The following is a 27,862-nucleotide window of genomic DNA, read 5'->3' as shown; positions in this document are numbered from 1 at the left end:
AATGCTTATATGGAATATATCGAATATGGAAATTGTTAAACTTTAATAAATTTAATGGCACTTAATATTTGCTGACACAAACATTTTGCATGATAAATTTCAACTTTAAAAAACTAATCTTGGATATAGAAATAATAATGTAAGAAAGCTATTGCTTTGAAACAAATCTCAAAAAGGGAGATCTTAAAGTGAAAGCGGATAGCTGGTTTCTTAGCAGCTTTCAAAATGGCAGTAGTGTAACTTACATGTGAAAATATGCAAATTGTTTAAAAGATCAATACAGAATTCTAGATTTCTTGTATAATTCCTTTAATCATCTTTCTGTTCATATGACAAATATACTGCTTCCCCAAAAAGCAACAAAAAAGAAGAATGAAACCTCTCATGCAAAGCAAGAAATGAAAGTTTTAAATCCAGGAAGTAAAGTTTATCCAGTGCTCCCTACAGCTGAATAATGAATTACCTATACCTTTAAGGAAGCTGTTTGTTTTAAAAGTAAACATATGTATTGGAGTGCTTGTAGTTTTGTTACTAAGCACAGTATTGTGCCACGTGTGAAGGTCTGAAATCATTATCCAAAACCAAATCAACAGAGACAACATTCATTCATTTCCAAATTAAGAAATTTGAGATAAATCCATAAGTAATTTAAAAAAAAAAAGCAGTCTGAAGACAACGTCCATCTTGTGTAGGCTGAAAGCCTTCATCTGTAGTGACTTTCTAGATCCTTAAAAGTCCCAGGGAGAGAGATGGGAAAAGTCCCATCACTGATCTGTTGTCATTGTTATTATTTGCTACCTCATAGCTTTCACTCCTGCTGTGTTAATTTGAATAACGTGTAATTAAAATGTATGTGCTATACAAGGAGGTTGTCAGGGAGCAAGCCTCTTCACCCCTTAAACATATCTCAGCTAATTTCCCTTGTCCTCCATTTACAAAGGAAAGATGAGCTGCCACCTACACACGGTTGAATACACAAGGAGAATTAGCTCACTGGAGTGCCAGTTCTCAAAAAAACTTCTACAGAAAATCTATTGGAGCCGTTGGTGATAGCCTCAAGTTTGTTCAAGTGCAGCAACGTGTACTACTCCCATCTGACTACGTTTCAGAAACCTTGTTTCAGGCACCCTTCAGAAACAGGGTGTCTGCCACATTGTGGTCACGCACAATATTAAACACGAAATACTTAGCTGCGCTTTCCTTTCATTATCTCAAACTTGAGATCAGAACGGATGATAGGAAAGTGGCTGTGTGGATGAGCTGCCAAAAGTCCATGGTTTTCAAAGGAGAAGAGTATAATTACAAGAATTTGCACAGAGTGCTGAGGCTAGTGCATCTACTTGGTGGTCATTTATGGGCTTTATCTCCAGGGCTGTACGTCTCCTGGCCTGGGGAGCCAGCGGCAGGAGGATGAGGACAAGGGCAGAGTGAGTACTGCCAATTCCGCATTCAGGTTTAAGTACTCTACAGCAAGTAGGAATATTGCTTTAGACCGGGGAGGTTGTTTCACTAATGTTGGCTGGACCACAGTGAGGTAGTTACAGAATTACTTCGCTTTTTCTTTTCATGCATTGGGTCTGGGGTTCCTTGCCCAGCTTTTCAATTAAAAAGGTTAGTTATATTTTTATGATCAGGCACCCATGCCTCTCTTCTGAAATGGTGAATATAGAAACGGGAACACGACTTATCATCCTCCAACAATATGACAAGCTTACCTGTTTTATCAGGTCAGCTTTCCAGTAGAATATGGGCAAAGATTTCTGGCAAGAAATCAGTTATCGGTCATTGTTTTTTTTCTGAGACAGCTATTTGCATAGTTATTTGGACAAGAAACATGACTTTTTTTTAATAATGCCTGTATAACTTGAATTGTAGACCACAGTTAGACCCACAGAAATATTGTAGGCTATTTCTTGTCATGCACTTCAGAGAAAGTGAAGCTAAGAAAGGGATAATTGCACACCAGATAAAACCAGAGATGGGGTTTTCTCCTTGTTATTCACAGTGGTTTGCTCTGAGTTCACAAGGATGTCATTTGATCCAGCTTATTCATCAAATGATACACAAAATTATTGTATGTGTTGCCTATAGTATGTTGTGATATTTTTGAGAACGTACTATCCTTACAGAGGCTTATTGTTACTGTATCCTTCTGCTTGCAAAGAGTCAAATTCATGATGCGCAATGTTAATTCTTTGTTCAGATATGGCAGTGTGGAGGAAGCCTTGAGATCCATCCATGCTCACATGTAGGTCATGTCTTCCCCAAACAAGCTCCATACTCCCGGTCCAAAGCTTTGGCAAACAGTGTGCGTGCAGCTGAAGTGTGGATGGATGAATATAAAGAACTTTATTACCACCGAAACCCACACGCTCGCCTGGTGAGTTCAAGTCCATTTTTCCTGGAATTTCAATAGAATTTGTTTTCAATGAAATAACTATTAATTTAGCTAATATTTGACATGAAGTGCTGCTTATGTTTGTTTCTTATATCTTCTGAAACGTTTTCCCAAACATGTAATAAGTGTATATATAGTAAATTTTTTAATTCCTTGGAAAAAATCAGAAATTCTGTATGACTAGAAGGCCACATTTGTGTCAATATTAAACGAATGAATGAATAAATGAAAGAATAAAGTTAAGCGAAGTGACCCAAGTAAGGAGGAGCTGTTTAGCCTGAAATGTATGCTTTAGGAAACAGCTGATACAAGATTCTATCAATAAAGAATTACAGAAGAGACACAAAATTAATGAATGCAAATCAACAAGGTTCAATGGACAGTAGATATTTAAGTGAACAGTATAGTAATAATCTTTAGCAAAATTACCTGTCTTGTGATGGCTGTAAAATTTTGGACTGATGTAGGACAAAATGGATTTTTCTGTTTGATTTACTGCTGCACAACATTTGATTAAAAAAAACAAAACAAAATCAATATTGCAAAGATTAATTAAAATCAGTCCTGGGAACTCAGATGAATACATTCCTAATAAAATGTTTGAAGTTTGAGTTCTGTTTTTTTTTTTTTAAAAGTTAATATTTTTATTTTCTGTGAGGAAGAAAATACAAGATCATTTGTTTGCAAAATTTTTCAGGTGATAAATACTGCGAGAATTGAGTAGGTCAGAACAGTAAAGCAGTGTGCAAAGTCATAGCTTGGATATATTTATTGTGAGGGACCTGTAGGCTGGAAGACAATAACACTGAAATATCCTCACAATGTCTAGAAATGACTAATATCAACCTCTGGCACAAAGTCCAAAGTTCACGCCTAAAAGAAATCACACTCTGCTCTTGCTTGTTTCTGGAGGTGCTTGATCTCCCCAGGTACTTCTCTTTGCACGGAAACTTTTTCTACAGTGCTGGCTTTCTGGTTTGGTGCATGGGAAGAGCTGCCTTGCGGTCGGCTGCTGAGCACCCGCCTCCGGCTACACTGGACCAGAGCTTGGGGACCAGGCAGGGAACAGGGAGCTCCCCACACATTTGAGTGGCCTACCCCAATAGACATGCGGGGAGGGGAAAAATGCTCTTGAAACCATTATGCTTTTAAAAGATACACTGGAGGACACTGGGGAAGCTGAATTTGGTTAGCTTCCATCTCGTGTTCCTTTGGATTAAATTGGGTAATTAGATTATTATAGCCTATGCGTTTGTAATAATTGTTTTACTTTAACATCATGAAAGCCATTTAGGTTTTATTATTAGAGTCTGACTTTGAGAGAAATACGGGTTTTGTGTATCCGAAGACGGGCGCTCACGGGCAATGCCAGACTGATTCTGCTTGTCATATGTAAAGAGAAAACAGCAATAAATGCTGACAGTTTTTCTTGTAAAGTTCTGGGCAGCTGATGTCTGTGATGACAGAAGTTTAACTTTAAAGGATATTTGTGTGTTAGTACTGGAAGTTTTGCATATTGGCTTATTTTAACACAGTGGATGTAAGCTGAGACTTGTGCGTTTTTTTGCACATATCAAAGCTGCTGCCAACACACTCTGGTTTCCGTAATACTCTGTGCACCACTTGTTGCAGTGGTTGAGTTCAGACCCTTTTACTTCATCTAACCCAAATATTCAGTTCCATAGCATAATGGAAAAATGATTGATGCTGTGGCTGCAGAATTTGGTTCTGTAAAGTTCCGCTTCAAGATTAATGTTCAGACCTCAGAGCTAATATGTCATGCCGTTTATTTATTCAAGCAGGCATCTCTGCCTCTGTTTTACATCTGCTTTCTGTTTTCAGTGATATTTCCACAGCTTTGAGAAATGCAGATATATTTGTGGTTTGATGAAAGAGTGTTTCAAGTGACCTGTAAAAATCTGGGGTCTGCAAATGGTATCTCATGTCTGACTGTCTGAAGTCCCTAGTCAATATAAAGATCGATTTTTGAAGACAGACATGAAAAGATCTGAACTCTGCTCCTCTATAGAGAGGGAAAAGTCTACAATGAAAGCTTTTCTCTGGAGGTTTAAGATTTCATACTCCCCACCCCTCAAAACTATGACGTTCAAAGGAAACATTAGCAGATTTTATAGATCTCATCAGTTAAATGTGAAACTGTCTGTACAGGTAATTTGCAAATGGATGGTGGAGTAATTTAAAATTCTCAAGATTCATTCACTGCTTTTGAGATTTTCGATTATCCAGCTAAGGGAAGTTTTCTTTTCCAATATGCCTTCTCAGTTCCCAGCAATTTGTATTCAATGACTTCCTTACTTGTGGATTTGGGGAGTTTTCTCAGACGAACTGTCTTCTAGAATATTTTAAAGTTTTATGTGCACTGTTCCAATTCTTTTTTGTCAACATTTAACAAATGTAAGGATAATGAAATCAAATCCAGCACCCAAACATGGGGATTTTTCCTGGCTAAAAGTCCTACTCGTCACTTTAGCATACGGTTCCTAATAATGTATACAGATAATTTAAAAGAGAGCATCTGTTCTGGTTGGGAGTTTTTCAAACATATTTTTTTTTTTTTTCTTTTTCCTTTCAGGAACCATATGGAGATGTGACAGAAAGGAGACTCCTTCGAGAGAAGCTGAAATGTAAGGACTTCAAATGGTTCTTGGAGAACGTGTACCCAGAGCTTCACGTACCTGAGGACAGACCAGGCTTCTTCGGAATGGTATGTGGCTGCTGAGAAGGGGCCTCCTCACAGTTCTCTGAGCTCTCCTACTAACTCAGGATGAAGGTATTTTTATGCCGAAATCAGTTTGGGATTTTGGTAGAATTCAGTTAGAATTGGTAGGCTTTAAAATGTGGTTTCTATCAGAGTCTTTGTTCTAGGGGATGCTGTTTATGAAGGAGTTCTGTGACAGGGTTGGAGAACAGGTAATGTTGCTGTGAATTAAACCTTCCAAGTGACATCTTGGGAGTATTAAAGGCAGCAAAGGATGACTTTTTTATTTCTTGAACTGTTGCATAGCAAAAAAAAAAAAAAAGAGAGCACCAAAGCGTTTTAGTTTTTAGTTGTTGACTTGAAAATAGAAAGAGTGTGCTTTGAAACATGTATTTGCACATTTTATCTGATGAAAATATGATGTTCTGATGATGGGAAAGAGAGCGGGTGCTATGTACTGCCAGATCATACGGCATTCTCTGTGTCAAAACCAACATGTTAATTTGTAATCTGGAGGCCACTTCAGACCAGCACAGGTTCACAAGCAATTTTCATTGGTTCAATATCAGAATCCTCTTCTCCTTTTTTAAGAGTTGACAACTTTCTATGCTATTTGCAGCTTACAAATAAATACAAACTATAGCTCTATGTATATCACATTACTGTAATCTCATTTGGAAAGGATGAAGGCAAAGATGATACAGCAAATACCTGCTTCCTCAGAAAAATCAGCAGATATCTGCTGCGTGTCTTATAGGGAAGACAAGACTGTACCTTTCTGCCAGGCAAAGATGTATAAAATACCTTCCTGATTACCAATGCCACAATGATTTAGAAGTATTTTTGCTGGTAACTCGATCACTCTGCCGATCTGGCTAAGCTGCATTCCCACACTGCTGCATCGCATCCAGCCCGTATCACAACAGTCTTGTCTTGCTGCCATCTGCGCTTCTGTTACTCAGTCTCTGCTGGATCTCCTTCAGTGGAGGAAAAAACCCCATCACTGTGGGCGTACAAAACATACAGGAACCAAGTCTCCCAGCAGTCTTCCCTAATAGCTTTGTTACCTGTTGAACGAAAAAGATCCTAATGTGGAAACGCTGTGGTTTCCCACGGGGAGCTGTATTTCCCACGGGGAGCTGTAGGAGCTCCCACAGGGAGCGCATCAGTTGGCAGCAAAGCCCTTAGGAGCCTCTGAGAGCGTAGCCACCCCCCTCCATTTGTCTTGCAGCTTGTACTTGAGTTGGTATCTCTGTGTCATCGCTGGCATGAAAGGTAATATCCACTGTTATCCAGTACCTTGAACAGACCCTGGTACAACATGGGTTTGTTTTTTGTTGTTTTGTGCTGGATCACTAACTGACAAGGTCAGAGACAGTTGAGGCAATAGGATATTGTAAGACTTACCTTCCAGGAGCATTTCAGTAACCTTATCCTCCCCTCCACCTCCATCCTTCACCCTCCAAAAGAAAGCCTAGACTGGTGGCAGTGACAGCGCTTCAACCTCCTGAGGAGGGGAAGGGATCTGTGCAGTTTCTTTCATGATTTAACTGCGTGTGTCATCCTCAGGAAAGGTGTTGACAATACCTAGAAATAATAATTCTTGTTCAGAGCTGCTTGAGGTATCTATGGTATAATTTAGGTGTGCTCTATATATTTCTCTAAAAACAATTCTTAAATGCTGTCGTCTAGTTGTGAGCATAATAAGAATACACAATTTTTTTTTGGCAGGATGAATTTAAAATGTGATTAAAGTACAGTTGTACTCTGAGAAAGTGACAGTGCAAAAATGACACTTACTGATTCAACTGATTTGTGGATATTGAGTCCCATCTGCGAACTTCAATGAATCATTGATCGTGTTCTTTACTCCTGCCTTAGCCGTGTAGTGCTTTTTTGGTCCACAAAAATACTGTGTTTAAAAGTGTTGGCTTTGTTAACAGCTCAGCTTAGTGTGAGGTTATTTAATTGTTCAAAGAGGTTGCAAAGGAATATGGGGATTTATCCCTCCCTTGAAAATCTTTACACTGAAGTTGAAAATCTTTCTAAGATTACCTATAGGTCAGCCATATGTTATTGAAATAAATGCAAGAATTATTGAGCAGCATTCGGTGCCATGCACTGACAAGCAGACACTTTTGCTAAATTTTTTCTCTTGATATGTAGATAAAAAATATCTATACTAAGCTTGGTTGTCTAAAAAGTTAGCTGCCTAAAACTTTATTTAAACATCCTGAATTTTGAATATTTTTGCCAGAGCTATGATTGCATTCTTATAAACTGTCTGAGGTCTTTTGACTTTAATAATTTACTTGGGGGGCGGGTGGGAATGAGGCTGGTAGGCACTTAGTGGGTTAAAATAATATGTCAGCATTTCTGGAAAGGCTGATAATCCCTTTTAAGTTGTTGTGTTAGAGCACTGATGTCTCTCTTTTTCTGGCATAGCATCTGATTTGGCCATCCTTGAGAGTGCACTTACCAGCGAAGTATACACTGTACTTGTGCTTCACCTGGTGTGAAATCTTAAAAAGACTTGAACCCCGGGCCTGTGCAGATTGCCCACCTAGACAGCCCAGGCTCGGTCTGCTTAAAAATCTTAGCTGCCCTGGGAAGGGATGGTGCGGGCACCTCTAGGAAGAACTTGGAGCTATCTTGAGTGTTTCATATTAGTACTGTGACATTGCTGCATTGTGCAGCTAGGTTAAGACAGAGGAACTGGGCAGCTCTGTGATTTCTTCATGTTATTGGTGACTGTGGAAATGCATGGCTGCAAAGCAAGGGAATAGTCAGGATTCCTCTCCCCTCTAAGGTATACTAAGTATTGCTGGCATTCAGGATGCATATATGAGGATAAAGATTATGGTCAGTCCGTGAATTTGGCTTCAAACTCAGCATCCAGATTGCTTTTAAAAGACAGTGTTGACACAGAAATCAGGTTTTGATCTCTCCTTTTCTGTAAGTTTGATCACTTGGCAGTGAGACCGTATTATGTTCTGATAGGAGAAGTTTTCTTTGTTCTTCTCAAACAGTTTCTAGCTGATCTTTCTTCCAGCTGAACGTGAAGCAACTCAGCTGATAGATGTCTGTTGTGACTATCTAGCCAATGGCTCTTTTCACCACCTATCCTTAAAGGCATCTGCGACTGACTGAATCAGTTGGGAGATCAAAAACTTGAATTTTTCTATTGTCACCTTCCTTCCATGTTTTCCCCAAAGACCATCTCATCTTCAATGAATTTCCAAACACTTAGTCATAATTTTCTTTTAATTTAGACCAGATATAACCTTAGAAAAGAAATATCAGGAAGAAAGATTTTAAGCTTTTAAAACTGTGAAGAATTTTGTTTTGCTGTGACATGAGATTTTGTAAATCATCTAAATAACATGTGATATATATGGACAGACTTACAGAAGAAGAGATCTTAGCCATGTGGCTTAAGTTACATAGTCAAAAAGACTATTGCATGTTTGATGTTACAAGTTCTCACAGGTATCGGGCTCCAAAACAGCCTCCTCTAGGGTATACCTCTAAAACTGGATTATAATACAATTTGCAGAGATGCCACTTGAGACTGAATTGGTACCCAAGATTATGGCTGACTAGACCGGGAGGTCTGATGCCCATCACAGGAAAATACGTACCACGCTGTTGGCTGTACAGCCTCTGAAAGCTTGAGACAGGCTTTTTAAAGGAAGTGGGAGAAATACGTGTTTGATATTAATCTCAAGTGAACACATCATTGCTTCAGACATGTGCTTGTATGTTCTTGAGCCTCCCGGGGAGATCTGGATTTGCTGGGGTGAGCAACCAAATTCCAACAGCAGTGTCTCATTATTGATTCCTTCAGAGCATTTTAGTCATCAATGTTGTATACCCATTTCAGCATTGCACTTGAGAAGTTAACAGAAATCTGAGGATATTCACGATTTTTTTTTTCCAAAAAGGTTGACATGAAAATAGCACACACTCAGTAAAATCATTCCCTGTGGCTGCTCGGATTATCCTTGAGGTAAAAGCTTATGCCTGGTCAGTACCATGAAGCTATTGGCTTGCTACAAATTCATATTTTACTGTGTCCCACGGTATCATCTGCCCATGCCACTAATACATCAACATCAATGCCACTGTGGCAGAATAAAGAGGATTCTGATCTATTTTGTGGATGAAGAGAAAGGTTGGCTGTGCCCCACTGGCTGTATTTATCAACTAATGTAATGAAGTTTTAAAGTCGAAAATCTGTTGTTGATGCTTTGCTTACAGTTACATGAAATGGATTTTGTCTTAAAAAAAAAAAAAAATCAAAGACTTATTTACAGAATGCCATCTGTATTGTGTTATTTTATGGAAGTGTCCAGATGTCAGGAAACAGATTTAAATTTCTCTAAGAAGTAAGGGGTGAAGGTCTGAGGTGAATATCTCAGTAGTTGCTGTTTAGTACCTGTCCCAGCCTCCAAGCAGAGTGCTAACTAAATGGCACAGTAGAGTACATCTGCAGTGCTTCAATAGGAGGCAAAAGTTGTAGAAAGATGCAGCCCGTAATCCTGCATGGACAGATCTTTTTTTAGAACTGAAGTATGTGTTTTAATGGCAAGGTGATCAACATGTTTCTTGCTTCTGTTTCTCTAATGCAGCATTCTGCAGAAGAATTAAGGTAAGTCATGGAGAAAATTTTGTTCTTATTGCATGACTTGTTTATGGTGGATATGGGAACAAAGATAGCTTCAGAAATGAATGAACGATTACTGTTTTAATAGAGCTGTTGTACGTAAAAGGAACTTAAACTGTGTATTCTCATTGACAAGAGAAAAATACTACTTTCACAAATTCTCATACTTTTTTCTGCCTTGGAACAGAGGGTGGATATTTTTTTTTTGTGTGTAAGTGGTGCTGTGATCAGATTTTCAAATTTGATTATTTTAAAATCTTTGTCATTTCAGATCAGGTCATTTAATAGCTTCGTATGCACTATTCCCACAAATTAGGTCTTGAATATCTTATATTCAATATTAGGCTTCCTGATGAAGGATGGGTATAAACAAACATCTACTGATGTCTGATAAAACAAACTAAAGAACCAGATTGAAATATGGACCATGTATGTTTAGGAGTATGTCTGCACATATCACAAACATTTATGCACGAAAGAGAAAAATGAGAGAACATATGTGGTAGCATCCTGGGAGTACAGGCTCAATTTTAAACAATCTGAAATGAAGCTTAAGTTAGTAGTCTTTTACCCAGCTTTTGTTTTGTTGTCTGTATTTGGGCATTGCGTAACATGCATAGGAGAGTTGCAGTAGTTCTGGCTATTTAAAATTCCAGAGCACAAAAGGGAGCATGTGCTCGAGCACGTGCCGGGAGCTGATGGCGAAGAACGCAGGCTTGGAGCAGTAGCGAAGGCGTTGGGTTGTCTGCAAGGGCACCGCGGAAAAGTGCTTTGCTATGTTTATCTTTCCTTCGAGCCAGTAGACAGTCAGGCAAAGTCATATGTTGTTAAACATAGTCATGAGAGACCCTCTGATCCTGAGGACAGCCGCTGATAACAACCAAAACCAATTTATGTTTTTAGAGATACAATTACCATTTTTTGAGTGGTTATGACTTTAAGTTGACTTTTCTTGATGTAGAATGTAGAAACATGAGAATCTTATTATTTCATTTATGTAGTTCCATGGTAGTGTTAAAAATAATCTGTAAAAGATACTTTTCTTTCCTGTTTTTGTAATGTACAAAGTGTAAAAATTTACAAGTGTAATTCTTGCCTAGTATTATGAAGGTAAACAAAATGTCGTCTTTTGACAGCTTGGGGAGGAGTGCAGTGGTCTAGTGTGTTCCCATCAAACCAAGCAACGTTTTCTGTAGAAAAGGTGCCCGGGGGATTTCTTTTGCTTCTGGTGAACTTGGACACTAAAACTAAGGATGCATTTTATCATACACCAGATTCGGATGTTAGTTTATCCTTTACTGAAAAATTACAGCAACTGCATTGTGCAAACATGTTCAGAGAGGAATTAAGAAGCACAGCCTGTAAGGGTAGGGCTTCGGTCCTACATTTATACGTTTGGCTCCGACAGGAGAACCTCACAGCCCCAGCAGCCCTGCAAGGGGCCCCAAGCCGTGGCGGCTCGGTGGTCCTCCCCAGCCCCGCAATGCATTGCTGTTGTCTTGGGCCAGCAGCCCAGGCATGCGGAGCGCCGAGAGCTTGGCTGTCTTTCAGCGGGAGTGGGTACAAAGCAGTGGAAAGAAGACGTTGAGTAGCAATAAAAGTAGAAGTTGGGAAAGCAAAATATATATAGAACACAAGTATTTCATTTTCCAGCTTGTGTGATTTGCTCTATGGTGGGTTTGGGTCCTGTGGGGTTTGTCTTGTTTGTTTGGTTTTAGCCGTCTGCAATCCCTTCGTGTCCGTTCATTCTCCACGTTAGGAACTGAGGATACAATTATCATGACTAGGGAAGAGCAGTGAAATTACACCTTGCTGAAGTAACTCTTCTGAGATTTACTCTGCTTATTCCTTTTATCTGCGATATAATTACACTCAGTAACAGGGGCATTCAGCTTGAACCTATGTTTACAGAACCTGTTTTGCTCTGTGTAATTCTAAATTTGGTTAAGTAGCTAATATTAGGAGTCATTAATTGTTATGGGATTGTTTAAATTATTTTCAGTTACTTTTGCCTCCTGAATACTTAAATGCAAATCCTTGTTAATTAGCCTGATATTTTTTAAATCATGTAATTTAATATTTAAAAATTTAATCTAGAAGTTATGCCACTGTTGTGTCAGAGATCAGCAACACTAGTAAAGAACTTCTAAAATCATATCTAGTGTTTCTTTCCAAAGATAAATCTTACCCAATTACATGATTTCTGGTCTTAAAATCTGACTGCTTGGTCAACCTCAAGAGGGTACTGGAGTCCATTTGAGAGCAAATCCTTCTAACATCACTCATTTGACAAACTGAGAAAAGTATGTAGTCTTCTTTTCATTAGAAAATTTGAACAAGTAGATCCTGGGGGAAAAAAGACATGGCAGACTCTTTAGTTCTGCACAAGTTGCTGGCTTGTTGGGTTTCAACACTGCTTTTCATAGTCCTTACCTACTTCATTTGCAAATACACTGGAACACGGTGTCATTCCTAGGGGAAGCCATCATGTCTGACTGCTTTAATGCCCAAAGTCAAGACAGTCCCAACAGTTTTATTTCACATTAGTCAGAGAGATGTTGCTGTTGGATCCATTTGATCTATTCCAGTTAACTCGCACCATCTCTGGGATATAAACCTCACAGCCCAGCAGGATGGGTGTAAAGTGACTACAGCATATCTTCCTTACTTTAGATTAATACTTTAAAATATTATTTTGTTTTGATTAGCTGAAGAATAGAGGAATGGCAAACTTCTGTTTTGATTATAACCCTGCAAATGAACATCAGGTAACTGGACAGAGGATCATACTGTACCCATGTCATGGCATGGGACAAAATCAGGTAAGATTCATGTTTTATTTTCATTTTGACTAACACTATGCTTGTATGGTTAAAAAGTATGGTAAAAGCATTGCAGTAGGGCGGAGAGAGTATGTTACCACAGTGAGGTGATCTTAGATCTAATTTTGATTCTTGCACTGAGTGCTCTTAATTTTGATGTATCTTCAGGTCAGATTTTCTTCATTCCAAGGACGTGTCTACCCAGACCAGGGAACTCATGTACACCTTAATTATGCCTTTCCACAGAGCTCATTAGCAGGGGTTAATAGTACAGCAGTGCAGCTATAGTGCTTACAGGCCAGTGTTTGCTCATCTCCAGCTGGTCTTGGGCAGACGAGCACATCTCTGAGCTTTTGTCTGTCCGTGTCTCCAAAGCCCTTAATAACATTGCAAACCTCACCTAGTTCTGCCCATGTCTGTCATCGTGCCTCTTCCTTTTGGTGCTTGTTTAACTGCACAAGAGGTTTTGGACGGCATCTTCTCCTGTACTCCACTCTACAGAAATGTCCTCCTGGGCTCGGGCTCCAGAATCCTGGAGAGCAGGGATCCCTTCTAACACTTTCATTCTTGCTCTCTTGGTTTTAACTTCTGAAGCTGAAAATGCTTGCTGGTGTCTTCATGCTGACTGAAACTATGTGCAGCAGTGGTTAGTTATGATAGCCATAAAGCTCTCTGCGTAATGCTGTGGTAAAAGCGTTACGGGGCACCGTGTGCCAATCTACAATGGCTCTTTTGCATGGTTTTGAGTGGCCACCTTCTAGAATTGAGGTTTGGTGTTTGATGTGTGGCATTGTTGTGATTTAACCCAGCAGGCACCTGAACACCACACAGCTGTTCACTCACTCCCCCACAGTGGGATGGGGGAGAGAATCAGAAGAAAGGTAAAACTTGTGGGTTGAGATAAAGACAATTTAATAGGACAGAAAAGGAAGGGGAAAAAAAAAAGATAAAAGAATATGCAAAACAAGTGATGCACAATGCAATTACTCACCACCTGCTGACCGATGCCTAGCCAGTTCCGGAGCAGTGGCCCCAACCCCCTGGCCAACTCCTGCCATTTTTTTTGTTCAGCATGATGTCCTATGGTATGGAATATCCCTTTGGCCAGTTTGGGTCAGCTGTCCTGACTGTGTCCCCCCCCAGCTTCTTGTGCACCTCCAGCCTCCTCACTGGCAGGGCAGTATGAGAAGCTGAAAATTCCTTGACTTAATGTAAGCACTGCTCAGCAACAACCAAAACATCAGTGTGTTATCAACATTATTCTCATTCTAAATTCAAAACACAGCACTGTACCAGCTACTGGGAAGAAAATTAACTCTAGCGCAGCCAAAACCAGGACAGGTATGTAGCATGTACTTGCCCTATCTAGCTTTATTTTTTGCTTCTAACCCAGATTAGACTATATGGCATGGTCCTAGTGGGGAGGGATGGAGAAATATGTAGGGTTTTGTTGAGAGTAGTACACAACCATGTGACAGTTTGGGTGGCTTGACTGTTTGGGTTTTTTAAGGAAATTAATCCAAACATTCAGCTAGGAAAGGAAAAACAAGTTTGGAAAAGAACCAGAGATGTGGCAGATAAGTAGTGTATCCATTACCTTTCTGAACTCTGCTTTAAAAAAGTATAAAAGCTCAAGGAGTGAAAACCAAGTCTGTATTGAGGAGTAAGCTTCTAATATGAATTGCATTTTAAATGAGAAAAGGAAAACAAACAACAGGCTGAGCACTGTGCTTCAGATCTTGCAAGAAAGTAGATTTGCTTCTGATAGCAAGTTTATTGCTTTAAGTATTAGAACCATTATTTAGTATTATTTATTAGTTTATGTCTAGTTTATGTCTTAATGTTTCTGTCCTGGAGGCCAAGATGCAGGGGAGAGCAGGAGGAGAATCTTGTGTCATAAAAGCCAAAGGATCTCGCTACTGACAGGTGTATGTCAAGCATGCTAACCCACACCACTCCAACCCATTTTACTCCCTCACTTCAGATCCATGCCCAAGTTAAGCATACTTCTATACATCTATACAGAAGATAAGTTAATAATCAGATAACCTAGTTAAGTCACTTCCTTATGAGGAAGAGTTGCTGGCTTTTGTAGATTAAGTAGTATTTCATGTATGGGATTACGTGCTCATACTCAAAAGGTATTTATAGATTTTTTTTTTTTTTTCCCCTTGTATTACAGATTACAGAAGGGAGAGGGATTGAATCTTTTTGTATTTCTCTGAGGAAAAAACTTCATTTAAATTTTATCCCTTCCACCATGAAAAAATAAAGACGTAGAATAAAAGGCGAAAGCAAAAGAGAAGTACAATTCAGAGATGAGTTGTCATGCGATGACATTTTTACAATTATCCTTTGTTTAGCTAGCACTAAAAGATTAACTGAATTTACTGCAAAGATATCACATCACTGGATATTAATACTCTTCCGTCTCTGCTGATGGTGTGATGCATCTGTGTACCTGCGATAGCAGGCACCAGACTGAGAGCAGCGATGCTCTTGGAGCTGTGCAATTAGTGCTCCCTCTGCTGGCATCCAAGGAGCAGGAGGAAGGAGGAATGGAGAAACTACCTGACTGCAATATAAAGCGATAAAAGAAAATATGAGATGACACAAGAGAATTGCAGACCCTGAGGAGGGAAGGCCAAACACAGGAAACGGGCAGAACAATATTAGTGAAATGGGCAAAAGGCAGGGGAGGGCTGACAGGAGCTGGGGAGAGGGGGCCAAGGTGACAGAAGGCAGAAGAAGTTTGGGACAGAGGTAGGGCAACAGGTGAGGAGCAGGGCATGTGTGACAGAGGAAGGAGTAGTTGGAGCTACAGGGAGGGAGTGTGAAACAAGCAGAATCACTGGAGACCCGTTTAGTGGAAAAGGGCAGGGGGGCTGAACATGGGGGAGCAGAGATACCAGTTGGCAAATGAGGGCATGAGTAGGGGTGGCAGGTAGTAGTTGCAAGAGAAGTGGACAGCAGGAAGAGCTCCGGATGGGGGAACAGAAGGAGGCTAAAATAAGAGAAGCCATAGAACGACAAGTGAGACGGGAAATGGAAGTCAGGATTGCTGAACTTGGACCTCCTTTTTCTGACACACAAATAACTGTGAAACCTACCAGCAGGACATTTCTCTCCATTTCTTTCCTGTCCCCCTGCCCTTTTGACAGCCGTTCTTAAAAGGTAACAGGCTGCTCCTGGTGCTGTGAAATCCTTAGGTCAGTTGGCAGGTGACAGTGGCACGACCGAAACAGTCAGATCTCCCACATGTACATCTACCGCTGTCAGCTGGTGGAACTGATGGTGACAAGGTTGGTCATCCTCTAGTTGTATCAATGCTAAGGAGAGCAGGGCATTTCACCACAGAGTTTCACAGATGTTTGCTGACAAAAGGCAGCCCTTAACTTCTGTTTTGTCCTTGGAAAGGAATCTGCCATCTTAATCCCAAGTTCTTCTGCCTGCTCTCCTCTGGTCTGCTCTCGTTACTCCACTCATTACCTATATACAGCTTTAGCAGCAAACCCTCATTATAAAGCTTCGCTCCAGTCCCCTGTCCTGCACCACATGTCACAGACAGCTCCAATTTCTCCACTCCATGCTATTTAACACTTTCTTTTCCATGCTGGCTGGATCCCAATCCTTATCTAACACCCTTGCTCTGTCTCTCCCCTCACGTATTCCTCCCACCAGTTACTACCCACACTAGGTCACGTCTTGCTCCTTTTCTCATGCTTTTCTTCTTTCCTGGCTAGCTCCCATTTTTAATCCGCTAGTCTTCTCCTTCTCATCCCTTCCTCCAGTTGCAGAGTTTTTTCCACCATTCATCATTTTCTTCCTCAAATAATTTCTTCCCCTGCTGCATATTCTCACTGTCTCATGGTATAAAGGAACAAAGTTTATTTTCCAGACTGCAGCTCAGTAAAGTTATTCTCCAAAAACATCTTGATAGGATTTAACATTAATGAAGGTTAACTTGGTCAGCCATATGTGTCTTACACTCCAGTAAACCCATCCTCTGGCATGATATGGTAGTGGCAGGTGGCTGTTTATGTAGGGGACAACTGCAAAAGCTCTTTTCACTGGAAGCAATTCTTCACTTAAAGTGACCTCTGAATATCTGTGTGCACTGTGCTGAGAGGAGAGAGCTCTGTGCTCTTGATTATTTATAAAGTCCAGCACCTGCTGCCATTTTATGTCTTAGTAAGTAAAACCACTCTCAGAAAACTGAAGTCCCTGGTAATTTGTTTCTATTTTTCCTTGAATCCATGGCATAAGTGCGAGGGTTCCCTTTAGTCCTTTTGAATTGCTGTCGTGTAAGCAGTAAGAAAGCTAACTGTGGGTTGTTTACAGTTAGCATGCTCATTATACCAAGAAGGTGAGGCTATGACTGCGGTAATAGGAGCTGAGTGTGTATGGATGAGAGGCAGAAAATATGCAAAACACTGGCTACTCTGTGCTTGCACCTCAGCCTGCTGATGTTTTGTGGAAGTGTCTGCCCCAGTAGATGAGAACGAAAGGCTTTGAAATTTAGCACCAGTAAAGCCCATTGCCCTTTTTGGTATGGCTGGGAAGCAGTGCAGAGGGGACCAAGGTGTGATGGCAGGAAGCTGACCTGACATGGTAAGAGGATGGGAAACCACTGAGCAGCCTGCTTTGTCTGACAATACCCCCCCTCCCCTCCAATATTCCCATTTGCAGCTGATAGATTTGAGGCAAACAGGGAGATGTTAGCAAAGCCCTCAGGTTTTCTGTGAAAGGAGTAGGTATCAGACCTGGTAACCTTGGTCCTGTTTTTTCTGCCCAGAAAGTACCTGTCAACTACAGACTTCTTCCTGTGTGCAGAAAAGCGGTACCCAGGCACAGAGAGGGATGAGAGTGTGTTTCAGGGTCTGGTGAGGTATCCAAAGTCTGCCTCCATCCCTAGTACCACCTAGCACCGGTTCAGCTGAGGGATATCCTGTAGATGGCCCAGAAGCAGTAGGCACTGGGTAAAAGGCCTCATCAAGTTTCCCAGTAGCACTTAGGGGAATCTGCTGGTTCTCTGAAGGAAAGAAATGCAGTAAGGCATTACTGTAGTAATGCAGTTACTGGGCCATGGATCAGTTTGAAAATGCTTCCTTTCTGCCCACAGAACCCACTGGGCAAGGAAAGAGCACTAAAAAACACTTTGAAGAGGAAGAGATTTACCTCATGTATTATTGGAGCCTGAAGCCTGAAGTATTTATTCCATTTGAAAGAGTATAGGGTAAAGAACTGTATAATGTTCATTGGGCAAGGAGGCAGGAGTGCTTGGTTGCTAATACTGTAACCCCAATCCTTAATGTTATGCAGAAATTAACTATTTTACTTGCTCTTCTCCTCCAAAATCTGATGCAAGTCCTTGAGAGGTGGTCAGGAAGGATGTCAGTAGTAAGGAGCGCTCTGACCTAGTAGGTGCTTCATCTGCTCTTGATGCATCTGGTACAATCAGCAGCTTGCAGGCTTTCAGTGATATTGAACACAAATTGCTAAAAAGAGTTATTATATCTTATAAATCCACTAATGAGCAAGGCTCTAAATGTGTAAAAGTGGCAGCTGTAAAATGTGTCCATCCAGACACAAACAAGCAGGAGTGAAGCTTTTTCTTTATTCACAAGTCATTAGCTTAAAATGAGTGCCCTTCCAGCTCACTGTGGTGCCCAAAGTAGCAGGCTTTCCATGTGCCAATCAGATACTGAACCTGGGAACTAAAGCCAGAAGGTCAGGGAATAGCTCCTGCCTACTGGGGTAAAAAGTAATACTAAAAAAAAAAAATTAGGCCAATATTTATCACATTTGACTTCTGTTGGTGATGAGGCATTTCTGGTAATAAAGCAAATTTTGTAAAGGCAGTGCAGCCTATGTCATAGAAACAGTTCCTAGCAATAGGTTTCAAGGGGAAATCAGTGTCTCCTGGGTGTTATGTCAGCAGGTAGACTTCAAACTTGAAGTTGCTTTCTCAAAACACTCACTTCCCTTTGCGGCTTACCACAAATGAATGATGGCGAACAAGTTAGTTCGAGGAGGGGTCACTTGCATCACTGCCCAAAGAAAAGCCATGGAGCTCCACAGGCTGATGCAGTGGGCAACATTGGTCTGTGTACAGCTGCGACAGTCACCTTGGCAGAGAAATTCCTGATTGTGATAAAAGGAGGGGCAGGGGAGATTTGAAGAAACAACTACCATCAGCGTAGTCTAGATCAGAGCTCTTACACCTGGAAATGGATGACTGCAGGCTTTGTAATCACACAGTCCTGTTTATATTAAAACTCCATTTCCAGTTTTTCTTTCAAGGTTAATTAGCCCTGGTGGTTGCTAAGGATGGTTTTGTGGTAAGTGCAAGTATATACAACGTTTCTGAATTGGTACAGCCCCCTTCACAAAGCCTTACAGTCTTTCTCCAGGGGTGAAACAAAACAAAGGAGGATTCCTTCTCTCCCTCATCCTTTTATTGCTTTCCACTAATGCAGCTCTACTATTGGTAGCAAGCAATTTTCTGATGTTTATAAAACTCTCCTCTACCCTACTGAGTACAATCTACATTAGATCTAAACACACATCCGTGCACTATAGTCATCTGAATTATTTACAAGCATGCTAAATACAAACAACTCTCAAACTCTGCCGCTCTTTAATGAAGTCCAAAATCTGGCAAGTGTCCATGATAAATATAAAAATTTTAAAGAAGTGTTCAGCCATAATTGCCACAAAAGCCAAGATGTTTTATAGCATGTTCAGAACACCTCTGTAGAATATTGTACAAGCAAAGCCAGTAAATTGTCTTTAACATTCTATTCATGTTTAAAAGCAGCTGTAGCTGATTTGCTCCAAATAATATCTTAAAATGTTATATAATACAATGCTCATCACCATGCATCCTGAGTACTTTGTAACTAGAAATGAACCTTGACCAAACTGCGTTTGAACTATGCAGTGAGCAACTCCTTAATTAAAAGTAACGTTGTTTTGTGACAACTGAATTAAGAAGGCATAATGTCAGACTATAAACTAGTTTCCATCCTGTTTTTAAGGGTGATCTAGGATGTGAAAGTAGAATGTTACAGTCAAATTTTGTAACTTCTTTAATGCTGGAATGTCTGTTTTCCAGGGCATTTATTTATTCAGCATTTCATACATTTTAAGTGCTACCAGAGTAAAGCAGTGCTGCGGTGAGATTGATTTTCTGTAAAATAGTAAGCAAACGGTTAGCAGTTAAGGTTCCTTGAATATTTTTGGCAGAATTTCCCTCTACAATAGCAACTTTAATATGTGAACTTAATTATAGTATCTTAGTATATCCTCCTTATAAATACTTTCTTGTGTACATATGAAATGGCTATTGTCCTTTGTTTCTTCTCTTGGGTTTGTAGTTTTTCGAGTACACATCCCATAATGAAATACGTTACAACACCCGGCAGCCGGAAGTCTGTGCAGCAGTCGATTCAGGGACGGACTACTTGACAATGTACTTGTGTCAAGAAAATGTCCACAGTATTCCTGAAAACCAGAAGTTCGTTTTCAGAGAGGTAAGTGTGCCTGCTTGGTTTTGGGTTTGGTTTTTGGGGAGCTGGAGGAGAATTGTTGGGTTTTTGGGGGGAGAGAGTGGGTGGGAGGAGAATTGTTGGGTTTTTTTTTTTTCTTTTTATCTTTCTGCCCACACATCATGCAGGCCACAACATCAGCATAAATCTCTGTGGAGAATATGCTATCTTGGCTTTTAATATCTGATCGTGGAACAGGGTAGCAGCAGCACTCGGGTAAAGAGTATGCCAGTCATAAAGAATAGGAAGACGAGAGGAAGGAAAGCGCCCTTCTTAACCGCAAAGGAGCTGGGGAGGTTGGCAGAGCTCTCTCTTCACCCTATCTACATCTAGAGCTTTCCATGTGCTGCTCAGTTCCCTCTCACGTCCCACCCCTACCGTCTTCTCCTGAGAACTGTGGTGCCTCCATACCCCTTCCCCAGCCAGTAGGCTGGCCTACTTCTGGTCTCCTTTCATTGACTTCTTTAATTTCCTGGTATTTATACCACCATGTATCCCTGATACTTTGCATACCACCATTACTTGACACTCTTCTGTGCTTTCGAGCAGCTGCTGCTTCTCCTCTGCAAACCATCTTTCTTGACCCTCCCTGTGAGCACCGGAAGTGCTCCCTGAGCTTTTCTGCAATGTAATGTGCAGTTGTGTAATTTGATGCACCATCATCAGCTGCCCGGTGGAAAAGGACCTGGGGGTGTTGGTCAACAGCCGGCTGAATATGAGCCAGTGATATGCTCAGGTGGCCAAGAAGACCAGTGGCATTCTGGCTTGTATCAGAAACGGTGTGGCCAACAGGACCAGGGAACTGATCGTCCCCCTGTACTTGGCACTGGTGAGGCCGCACCTCAAATACTGTGTTCAGTTTTGGGCCCCTCACTACAAGAAGGACATCGAGATGCTGGAGCATGTTCAAAGAAAGGCAATAAAGCTGGTAAAAGGTCTAGAGAACAAGTCATTACAGGAGCCACTGAGGGAACTGGGGTTGTTTAGCCTGGAGAAGAGGAGGCTGAGGGGAGACCTTCTCGCTCTCTACAACTACCTGAAAGGAGGTTGTAGCAAGGTGGGGGTCGGTCTCTTCTCCCTAGTAACAAGTGACAGGACAAGAGGAAATGGCCTCAAGTTGCACCAGGAGAGGTTTAGATTGGATATTAGGAAAAATGTCTTTGCCAAAAGGGTTGTCAAGCGCTGGAACAGGCTGCCTAAGGAGGTGGTTGAGTTCTCATCCCTGGAGGTATTTAAAAGATGTGTAGACGTGGTGCTTAGGGACATGGTTTAGTGGTAGACTTGGCAGTGCTAGGTTAACGGTTGGACTCGATCTTAAGGGACTTTTACAACCTAAATGATTCTCTGATTCTATGATCGAAAAATACTTTCTGCCCTACTGCTACCTGTATGCAGGACGCAACTGGCTGTGGGGACTCAGCAAATCTGTACCTCTTTTCAAGCTTATTGCATACTCCCAGAGGGGAGAAATACTGAGAAGTATGAAGTGTATTAATAAACATAACATGGGATCTTAGAAAGCCTTGTGTTTAGTAGTTTTTAATCTCTGAAGGAGTTCCTGGATGCCTGAAAGAAAATAAATTAGATGAAAAATGATGGCCTCGGTCAGGTTATGCAGTGTTATTATTTGGCTAAAGGAAAAGGTCACATAATATATCAAAATGGTATATTTACATAATGTGTCTGCATAATGCATCTAAAGTCTACAGGCTCCATGGTTGACAAATTTCATGCTTAGATACTACCAGAAGTGATAGGTGGCAGAGTAAATTCTAAAGAAATGTATGAAAACTACTGTCCATTCACTAAACCTAGTCCAGACTGAAGCTCACAGTGGTATTACTGAGTAAAACAAAATGTTTAAAAGGCTGATTTTATAAATGATGTTTCATTTTTAATGCTGACTTTTAACAAAATTTTTCACAGGCATATGCATTAATCCCTAAGATGACATATATTGAATGAATCTCAGTCACTTCAGGAAATAATTAACACGACACAGTTTTGGAATACATCTGTTTCCGCTGCATTCCTAACCATTAACTTTTAAAATAATTCCTAAAGTTTCAGATGCTAAATCCTCTTTCTTTCTCGTGATCAGTTTGTGTCTGTGTGTGATTTGAACGTACTGCTCTGCTCCGATTCCTCTTCTTCTATTGCATTAAATCAAAATCACCAATCCCCCTCCACCTTTCAAGGCAAGTGATGGGTGAGGTGTCAGTACCACATTTCTCTTACTTTGTGTGGAGAAGTGTCAGACACTGGGAAAGCTGTCCTTATGGATGTAGCATAATCAAAGATTTGAACAGCCTTCCCAGCAGCCTGGCAAGAATTAAGTTCTTAAGGTCACAGTTAAAAGTGAGTGAGGCAGATATTGAGTAGTCTACTCAAAAATTTTTGAATTATCATGATGGAAACAGGAAAGTCATTCAGCAGGCTCTCAGCAAGCCTGTGAGCAAGCGCACACTGCTGGGCATCAGGGGCTGTGGCTCGAGGCGCAATTAGTGCGACACTCCTGACGACGGCAGAGCAGACTTTCAGAGGAGTCAGGCTTAACGCTCAGAAACAAGGTGTTGGCGTTTTTCTTTGGAGGCTGTCAGAGGCGTTGGAAATGGTTACGTGTGGAAACATCATCTGGGAAGGAAAGGTCTCGGAGCAGGGCACTTCTCCACAGTTGGACACGCCGCCTTTTTGCAGCTCGCTATCCTAGTTGACAGCGCTCCCCGATTGGAGCGAGCGACATGAACTGGAAATGAAATGTTCCTGGAGACTCCCGTAATAGGAGGCCCTGAGGCCTCAGAATATGTTCTCTGGGGAATCTGATTGTGGAGGCCTGTCAGACCTTACACCTCTGAGGCAGCTGTGCTGCCCTCCAGCAAAGCAAGCTAGCTTCACACACATCTGCAGGCAAGGGGCATGCCTAGATTATTTTGCCTTTTCCACTAAAAATATACCCTGTGAAGAAAGGAGAAAATTTTTTGGTAAAAATATACCCAACATCTGCGCTTAACTAACAACATTTACATTTTACTTGCAAGATGTGCAATAAATTGGTGAATTTGGGTAATGCCTGTGCTTGGCTGTGGTTTTCTCTGCCCATATTCTGCTGCAGTAACAAAAGGCAATGAAAGTGAATGAAGTTAGCACATCGTTTACAGGCACAAATCACTCTAAAGCAATGTTAATGTAAGTTTAAAAGCAGGGTCTTTTGATAAAGTTTGAGGTCCTCAAGTTAGGCATTTTGGCTTCACTGCATGGCCCCATGAGAAGGATATGTGTGATATTTATTTGTTATAAATGTCTTCTATTACTTTTAAAACAGTGATATGCTTGTAATTTTTAAGACCTGAAAAGCAAAAATTATTTCTGTCTCTTGTAGGACGGTACTTTGTTCCATCTACACACCCAGAAGTGCGTACAAGCAGAGTCAAGCGCTTACAACGGTAACCCAGCACCGTTATTACGACCATGTACCAACTCAGACTACCAAAAGTGGTTCTTCAAAGAGAGAAGTTGATCCAGATGTCATCTAGGATATAGCTGAATATGACAATGTTCTCTTTTTAGTCAGCAGTTAGTCAGCCTTTTGAAAATCACACAAGTGATATATTTTTGTATGGAAAGAACTGTAATTAGTTTACAAGCCTTGGATTTTGTTTTCTGGAGCATTAAAAGGCACTAAGCATTGAGAGCTACATAAAGTGCATGCTGTGGTTATATCATGCCACAGAATCTGCTCCTCTTTTCTCTTTATTTGGCAGCTACATAACTGCTTCTGAAGTGTCTTAGGTTCTTTTCACAAGTGACAATATATTTTTTTCAATCTACTGTGTGAAAGTAAGGCAGTCAAAATAATTGCACTAATGTTATCTGCCAATAACTTAAAATGTTTATTTTTCTACTAAAACATTCTGCAGTTGGGCCTTCTAACAGCTAGTAGTTAATAATTCTTCCTGTCTCTTAAATACCAAGAAGGTAAATGTAGGCCAGATTCTGCCCTAAGTAACTACCACAAAACCCTCACTGAAGACAGTGTGGATTTGCACATGAAGGCAGAGTAGGTCTGCGTGGTTTTGCACAACTAACAATCTAGATGCATACAGATTGCACATGCTTGTCAATACTATACATTAAATGTTGCAACAATTTCAGATGCTCATGGCACTTGATGAGTTTCTAATCATGCTTAAATCTGGCTTGGGAGTAAAATGGGGGTTTTCTCATCTTTCTTAAAGAAATAAGGCAACAATATTTAAAGGTGATGCTCTGGGAAAAGCTATTTAGATTCCCATGGATCTAGCTATGTGGCTGTGTCCCAGACTGCACAACTTACTTTAACATTATGTGGATTTTCAACATACGTACAACTTGCAAGATCAGCCCTAGCAATAATTCTTTTGACAAATTTCAAAATTGCAGTTAGAGAAAGTGAATCTAAGAAATTGTATCTTTCATTAAATTGTAAATGTTGAAATGGTTCATATAAAAATGATTGTGTAAACAAAAATGGTTTTGCAACTAATTGATATGCTATGCAGCTGATATTAATACAAAAAGAATTGTCTTTTGGATATAACTGGCATTTTGTCTGGGAACTGCTTTTCTGATAAGTTGTTGATGTCAGCACACACAGTTGTATTGAAAACATGGGGTTTAATCTGCACTGGTACAAGGTGTTTTCTGCTGTGGTGTGCAGGATCTGCCTTACCAGTCAGACAAATAGTGTGTATGCCAATGTATTTCGTCATTGACCATCATCGTTACAATGTTGATTAAAAGGGTTTCAGCTCATCATAAGGAGTTTCTTTCTTTATCAGCTGGAGGTATGCTTATGTGTAGAAGCATGAAGTTTTCAGCCTTTTTCCCTCGGAAGTCTTGGCACCTGTTTCATTTAGTTTTGGACTTCTACCCTTATTTGCCTTTGTTCATGTTTTCTATAAAAAAAAATGTACAGCCCTTTCTCTGAGTCCTCATAAGCTCATGTCATTTTGGCCTATCTATTTATATGATTAGGGTGTGGGGGGAGGGGTTCTACCTGTAGGAGATCCATATGTGGGTTCTTCCAAGGTCTTTCTAAACCCATGTAGATGGAATGTTTTTGTGAGCACCTTTAAAGTTTTGTCTCTGTGGGCTGGACTGATGAAATTGATGTTAGAATTAATAGAATATTTTGTGATTCAGTAGAGTGGGAATTGTCTTTACAACTATGGGATTTTTTTTCTTATGATCACTGGTTTTCTTTTAATAATTTCGCTGATCTCTTAGGCTCTGATCCCTGCAGCACAGAGAGAAGACAGCTTTATTTTACAGTCTCTCAAGTTCCCTTCCCTGAACTCAGCAGTGCTTCTGTTCACCTGCTAGCAGCGGTGGTGTGCACTTTGTGGAGCCACAAATCAGAACTGGGTGGCTGCATAAGAGAACTGTGAGAGCTCCAGCAACACAGCAAGGTTTTTCAATTCATTTCTGCTTTGCCTTCTTGACTGTTGATTGAATTATATTAGTAAGTTAATGAGAGCCCAGCTATTGCAATTGTAGACAAAACTCTCATTGACCTCCATGGTCAAATGAGGTTTTCTTACTTCTGGGACTTCAAGATTTCATCACCAGGTGGTGGTATGCAAGTGAAACTTAATAATTGGAAATTATTTTCCATACATCTTCCCACTCTGCACTTGTTTCGAGGGAAGTATTGATGTTTTGGGCGTCTAGTTACATGCAGCTGAGCTGTTTTCTCACATACCTGCTAGCCTGGGTTGAATATTTGCTAGGCAAACACACTATATTGAGTTCAAAAGCAGACACTGAATGTAGCAACATCACCAGCTTGATTCCCCCTATGTTGGCCTTTTAGTCCATCTACCTACGATTTTTTTCCTTGATATCCTTTTCTTCTTCTTAACTCACTGGAATTGGATTAATGTCTGGCTTCAGGTTTGGAGGGTGAAGGACTCCATCACGCATCTGAGTCACAATGCACACCTTCAAACTTCCTTGTGCGGGAGGTTAGAGCTACCTGCTGAGATGTGGACTGTGGACTTTGGCCTTCTCCTCAGCAGAGAAGGGGCTGGATGCCTCACAGAAATGGAAAAATTGGAGGACTTAAGTCACAAATCGATACTTCATCTTGTTCTGGCCTCCTAGGACTCTCTTTGAAAAAGAGAGAGAGAGGAACACTTTCCACATGGTCCAAATCAAGAACCAGTAGGTCCCCCCTTTCTTAGTATTCATCTTTCTTTCTTTTATACTTGGAGCCGCATATTTCTTCTCCCCTTGGCCATGCGAAGCATCCATAAAACCAAAACTTGCAACTCAAGCTTATTAATAGCATTAGATTAAAATAATGGGATAGGGGCAGTGCAAGCTGAGAAATCTCAAGGGTCCTTCTTCAATTTTGTACCATCACTGTTCAAAACAAGAAAGGAGATTTTTCAAATATAGAGATATCGACTGAACAAATTGTCCAAAGAAGGTATCGTCCCAGCACACAGTACGCCATATAAAATTCTAGGATAGAGATGAAGAAATCTGTCTTCCAAATGGATTTTATTCCTTCCTCATTACCTAGTTGTGAATTCAGCCCTTCCCATGTTTACTGCCCTTTTTTTGGTCATTATACTGGATCACTGTGATTCTGTTTTCTCCCAGGTTCCTTCCCTTCCCCTTGTCTGATGGTCCTTAGATGTCCCTAGGTATGGGGCATATTTGGCACGGTTGAGGCACAAAAGATTAAGCCAGGAGAAGTATTTCACAAAACTAAACTGTGCAAAATGTTTTCCCAATTTTCCATATCCAGTGCTGAATACACGTCGTGAGGGGAATAGTAATATGCAAAGAGTCTTTAACCTTTAATAAATTACCTGATGGTATTATCCCCAAAATGAGAATTTGGGGTTGTAAGTGCTGATTGAACTTGCTGATTTTTTTGAATTAAAAAAAAATAGTCATTAAAAAAATGCTTATTTCTTAGTCTTTGTATTCCTCTATAAAAAACAAAATGCAATCCAGATTGCAGTCTGGTACCTAATTCTTTGTCATATTTCTTTGAACTCATCAGGTAACTATTTTGCCAGTTTTTTTCTTTTATTCTTTCACCATTCTTTCATTTAAACATTGTGGGTCTTCGACATGGGCTAGAACTTACTGGATTTTCACTTCAACAGAAGACGGTATATGAACCTTCCTTCTAAGAAAGAAACAACTGACACCTCTGTATGTGCAGTCTTGACCGAACCGTTATGATGGAGGATTGTCAGAGTTTGCACAAACACCATGGAACAACAGTCATCGTTGTATACACATCGGTCAGCGGTAATTGGAAGCAGTATTTCTTGTTAGCTCTGCTGAAACAAAGACTCAAAACTGTGTTCAATTTTTGTTATAATTATAGGAAGTGATAAGATTTACTGGAAGGGGAAATTCATGTTGGTTGGTTACACCGATGGGATTGTGCTCCTGTTCTCTGTGTATGAAAACACGGGCAGTTACACAGCGATACTGCTGGGCTGGTAATTCAAAACCTGATGTTCTTTTCATTGTATTTGGCTCTCTTAAAGCCTTTAGATTGGGAGATTAATTTGAAGTTGAGCTTTGTTGTGATACCCTGATATAAAGACGTAGCAGTCAAGATGTCTAGAGAGACTGTAGGGTTAGGATCATGCAGTTCTGTATATATGCGTATAACTGGGGGGGGTTGGGCAGTGTTTGAGA

The 27,862-nt window shown here is 40.5% G+C and overlaps 1 protein-coding gene across 1 annotated transcript in view; it reads left to right on the top strand.

Annotated features, from left to right (window-relative positions):
• Positions 1-25,171, top strand: part of GALNT12 (polypeptide N-acetylgalactosaminyltransferase 12) — a 51,968-nt gene extending 26,797 nt beyond the window's left edge. Inside the window, exons 6-10 of the mRNA XM_087758796.1 lie at positions 2,204-2,380; positions 4,992-5,123; positions 12,492-12,605; positions 19,985-20,140; positions 23,535-25,171. Of these exons, the coding sequence (XP_087614922.1) occupies positions 2,204-2,380; positions 4,992-5,123; positions 12,492-12,605; positions 19,985-20,140; positions 23,535-23,672 (717 nt within the window). The 3' untranslated portion in view covers positions 23,673-25,171. The remainder of the gene's footprint in view (positions 1-2,203; positions 2,381-4,991; positions 5,124-12,491; positions 12,606-19,984; positions 20,141-23,534) is intronic.
• The last annotated feature ends 2,691 nt before the right edge of the window (positions 25,172-27,862 follow it).

Source organism: Nipponia nippon, unplaced genomic scaffold (genome assembly GCF_047370975.1).
Source record: "Nipponia nippon isolate SJK-2023a ecotype South Korea unplaced genomic scaffold, ASM4737097v1 scaffold_1, whole genome shotgun sequence".
NCBI classification, from domain to species: domain Eukaryota; kingdom Metazoa; phylum Chordata; class Aves; order Pelecaniformes; family Threskiornithidae; genus Nipponia; species Nipponia nippon.
This window is presented reverse-complemented; position numbering and strand designations above follow the sequence as displayed.